This window comes from Parasteatoda tepidariorum, chromosome 3, assembly GCF_043381705.1.
Source record: "Parasteatoda tepidariorum isolate YZ-2023 chromosome 3, CAS_Ptep_4.0, whole genome shotgun sequence".
NCBI lineage: Eukaryota > Metazoa > Arthropoda > Arachnida > Araneae > Theridiidae > Parasteatoda > Parasteatoda tepidariorum.
The window spans coordinates 36023454-36027874 of NC_092206.1; the positions used below are offsets into that span (position 1 = coordinate 36023454).

At 31.1% G+C, this 4421-nt stretch overlaps 1 protein-coding gene across 1 annotated transcript in view; it reads left to right on the plus strand.

Annotated features, from left to right (window-relative positions):
- The window catches only part of LOC139425142 (uncharacterized), a 27411-nt gene extending 23324 nt beyond the window's left edge, over nt 1-4087 (plus strand). The window contains exon 2 of the mRNA XM_071178490.1: nt 3471-4087. Within this exon, the coding sequence (XP_071034591.1) occupies nt 3471-3852 (382 nt within the window). The 3' untranslated portion in view covers nt 3853-4087. The remainder of the gene's footprint in view (nt 1-3470) is intronic.
- The last annotated feature ends 334 nt before the right edge of the window (nt 4088-4421 follow it).

Sequence of the window (4421 nt, forward strand, 5' to 3'; positions counted from 1 at the left end):
AGAAAATATGCTGGTGTAAGGGAGAGGTAAAATATATACAGATATAACCACTAATTTACTGATATATCACGTACTACAGGAATAGCCCTATATATGTCCTTGGGCTGTGAAATAATGTAGTGAAGGAAAAGGTTCTCATCTTCACCGATGGGTTTTACTGATTATATGACGATATTATCGTTTGTCGATATTTATTGTGCGCTTATACTTTTTGATATTCATCGTGTGTTGATATTTATCAATATTTAGCTTATGTTAAGATTTTTCGTATATACTAAATATCGTTAGAATATATTTTAAATATCGTTTTTGCTATAAATTAAAATTATCGATGTTTCACGATATATTGATACACGAACTATTAGCTCCGAATTTGGCTGTAAATAATAAGTGAGTCCTAAGTTGAAAGATTTATCGTACACTGTAAAGATTAACTTTACAGAACAAAAATTTATTTTTAGCAGGATAAAAAACTGTTTTAGAAACTGTTTCTGTTTTCAACTGTTATCCGCTCACTGTAAAAACTTCCTGTTATTTTTGCATACATTCTCTGTATATTTGCAAAGCACTTTTTCGCACTGTATAATTACTCTTTCTTTTTCAAACCATTTTACGATTAAGTATAGAAAGTAGTAGAGAAGTATCGAAAAATACTTGCTCTTATTTTACAGGAAATATTTACTGATATTAACATCGTATAAATAACACTGCGATCCAATTTTATTTTTAAATCGATACTTTAACTATTTTTTTCTTTAATATAAAATTTTTTGGCACATCAAGTTACCATACATTTTTATTCTGGTGCGCCTCTATAGTTTAATCTTTTTTACGCTTAAACTAGTTATTGAAATAATATATAAGATGAAAACAGTTTAAGATTTTCTTCTTGAGACGCCTAGAGCTCCGGTAGCATAGAGGACCCTTTGAGATGACCCAGGTTCGAACCTCAGCGTCGCGGAGAATGGTCGTACGAATGGTGCTCTCGGCATGCACTGACCACAATGCAGGCATACATTTTTCGTAGAAGTTTTTATTGAAATAACAGTATTTTCAGAAATAATAGTACTCATCTGGTAAATAAGCACCCGTTTTTTTGAAGGAAAATATATAAGCAGTATTTTTACGAGAAATAAACAGTTTCATGCTGATACTTGAGCTGACAGTTCTTTTCTGCAAATTCAAAAAAAAAATTTCAACATTTTTTTTGATACTTAAAACTGTTCCAGATAAAGTATTTAAGAAAATGAATATAGAAAGTACAATCTCTTTCACAAGATTATGTCCTTTTTTTATAGATAAGTTTAGTACTAACCATCCCTCTTTGTAATAATATAAGCAGTATTTTTACGAGAAATAAACAGTTTCATGCTGATACTTGAGCTGACAGTGCTTTTCTGCAAATTCAAAAAAAAAAAAAAAATTTCAACATTTTTTTTGATAGTTAAAACTGTTCCAGATAAAGTATTTAAGAAAATGAATATAGAAAGTACAATCTCTTTCACAAGGTTTTGTCCTTTTTTTATTGATAAGTTTAGTACTAACCATCCCTCTTTGTTAAAATGCTGGTTTTATTTTTATTAAACATTAATAATATTGGCTAGGTATTTTGCTTGTATTTTTATTTCCGTCGATCAATTGCCTTTCCATCATTTTACCACTTTCATGGTTTTTTTTTCGATTTCAGGCCATTAATAGCTAAATCACCATTCTTTAATAATATTTAGTATGTCACACTAAAAGTATACTGAAGTTACAGGACTAATACTAAAATAAAAATAAAGTTCTTAAGGAGCAGTTTTCCTTCGTTTGAAAAATGTCGTCCATTTTTAGGACGCAAGATGTTTTTAAACTACCAAAACCTAAAATTATGCAAGTTATGATCTTAAGAAGTTACAGGGGAGAAACAGAATAATAGAAACACTTTTATACTAATAATTTTTTTTCATTTTCCTCAAAAAAATATCTTATTCGTTGTTACGCTGATACGGATAATCAAATTATCTTATAGGATCTAAACACATCTAAAGTAATAATTTCTCCTACATGTAAATGAAGTTCAAAGGATTGAGGGACAGACAATATATTATAAACCTAAAATAATGTTTTTATTCATTCTGTGCTAAAAAATAAAGCAATAGATTTGTAATTTGTGACAGTTATTTTGGTTTACTATAATTACCCAAAATTTCGTAAGCCTGACTCAAATATTTATGGAGATATGGTCATTTTTATAAAAAATTGCTAAATTTGGATTACACTGCTGATGCACGCACAGACGATGTACTTTATATCGTAATTTAATTAAAAAAATTTCACAGTATAACAACCATTGTGTGCTTTATTTCTATGAACTCTCATGTGCTGACTTATTTCTGTGAAATTTTTCACTTTCATACTTTCAATATGGGCTCATAGTTTTTGGAGTTATCAGATGTCAAGTTATATCAGGTTATAAGCGAAACAAGATACCACTTAAGCTGTTTAAGCTTAAGTTTTTTGATCTGAAAGTCTTACTTTAAAATTCCCATTATTAAAGTGAAATTTTTAAGAAAAGAATACTTAATAAATTTATGTCGTTAATTTTTTCGAATCATGCAGTTTTTGAACCACTCCATATATGTGATTTTTTCTCTAATGGGTTCAAGGAAAGTGTCATGTAGAATTAACTAAGCGGACACTGGAAATGCTGTGTACATTGTAAAAAAATTCTGAAATGAATTATGGTAAAAATTACTGGCACTCTTAGAGCATCATCTTCGTAATCCATTTACTGTAAAATCTATTGTTACTGCAAAATTATATGTTTTTATTGTTTCTAATGCCACCTGTCAAATACCAGCAAATGTGTTATGTGAAACCAACCAAGGCATATGGTGCGTTTTCCTGTTTTCAGTGGAGCCATCTATTTCAAAGAACACGACTTTAGCCCCACACTTCCGTCACAGCCCGTGTTAAAGGATGAACCAATTCATACATCCACAGATCGTAATTTTGACCTATACCAGAAAGTGATTAGTTAGAGTTCCAGAGTAACTGATTTGTTATGGGAACTTGGAGGTTTTAGTGATCTGACAGTGCACCAGTCGTCATTTACTATACACGGGGAGTCTTCGCTTGTCTGGGATAGAGCTCACTGCTTCTCGGACATGGTTCCAACGCCCTACAAAACCAGCAGACTATTTCACCTCTAATAAAATTTTATGCATGAGTTTATAGAATCACTTTAATTTAACAGAATTATTTATTTAATTACGGTGATTTAGTGATTTTACAGTAAATATTATTGCAAAATTTGCAGTATATAAATATTGTCCCGAAATATTTTACTGTGAAGCACACCAGCACACTGAGTCCCAGTACTTTTTACCGCCATTAGTTTCGAAATTTTTTACGGCGTAATTTAATAACACCATTGCTGATACATTGCTTTTTTATGAAGTGTTTTGATTTAATTGTTTTTTTTTCAGAATCTCTGCACCTGTTAGACCCTTTCAACAGATAAAGAGAAAAGCGGTTGAAGATATTGCTACTAAAAACAGCAAGAGTATGAAAAGAGATCCTGAAACAGACAAACTTCAGCAAACTCCCAGGTGCCGATTTTTTCCGAAGTGCCGCATGGGTCAAAAGTGCCACTTCCAGCATCCAACCTGCAGGTATAATGCCGCATGCAGAAATCTGAAGTGCATTTACCGACACATTGGTCCCAGAAAAATAGAGCTCTTCGAGAACAAGGAGAACGAGCAACCCAACAGTTTCCGATTGCTGCTTGAGAAATTAGAAAAACAAAAGCCTAATCCATACAAATGGGTAAAACCTAAAGATGTTGGTGCAAAAAAAGATGTACCATAGACGCAGAAAATTGGGGGGTTGAATAGGTATTTTAAAGAACGCGATTTTAATTAACAAATCAAATCCCGTATCCATGTTTGCACGCGATGATAGAAGAGTACTCAGTCTCTGCAATGAATGAGGGAAATGTTATTTGAACAATGTTGCATGAATTAGATTGAAGAATATATAAAAGCAGATGTGTATAGTAAGTTAGTTTCTCTTTTAAAGATTTCAATAAATTTTTTAATTCTTATTTTTTTGTACTGTGGTTATTTGAAAAATTTATTTTGTTTCTGATTTATTGCTTTATTTAAATTTTTTTTTCCAGTTGCAAGATTTGATACTGCGCTATTTATTCATTTATCGAGAAAAGAGTTTGTTAGCTAATCTTTCCTAGCGTTAGATTAACATTCTTGCCACATTTAAACACACAGATTATTCAGTCTAGTGAATTTTTGCCTAGGATATATTATATTAATTCAGAACTGTAATAATAATAAATTTCCCGAGCCTTACATAGAAGTTTGTTACTTATTTTAGCACTCATCAAATTAAAAAATGTCCCATAAGCAACAGTGTTATAAATT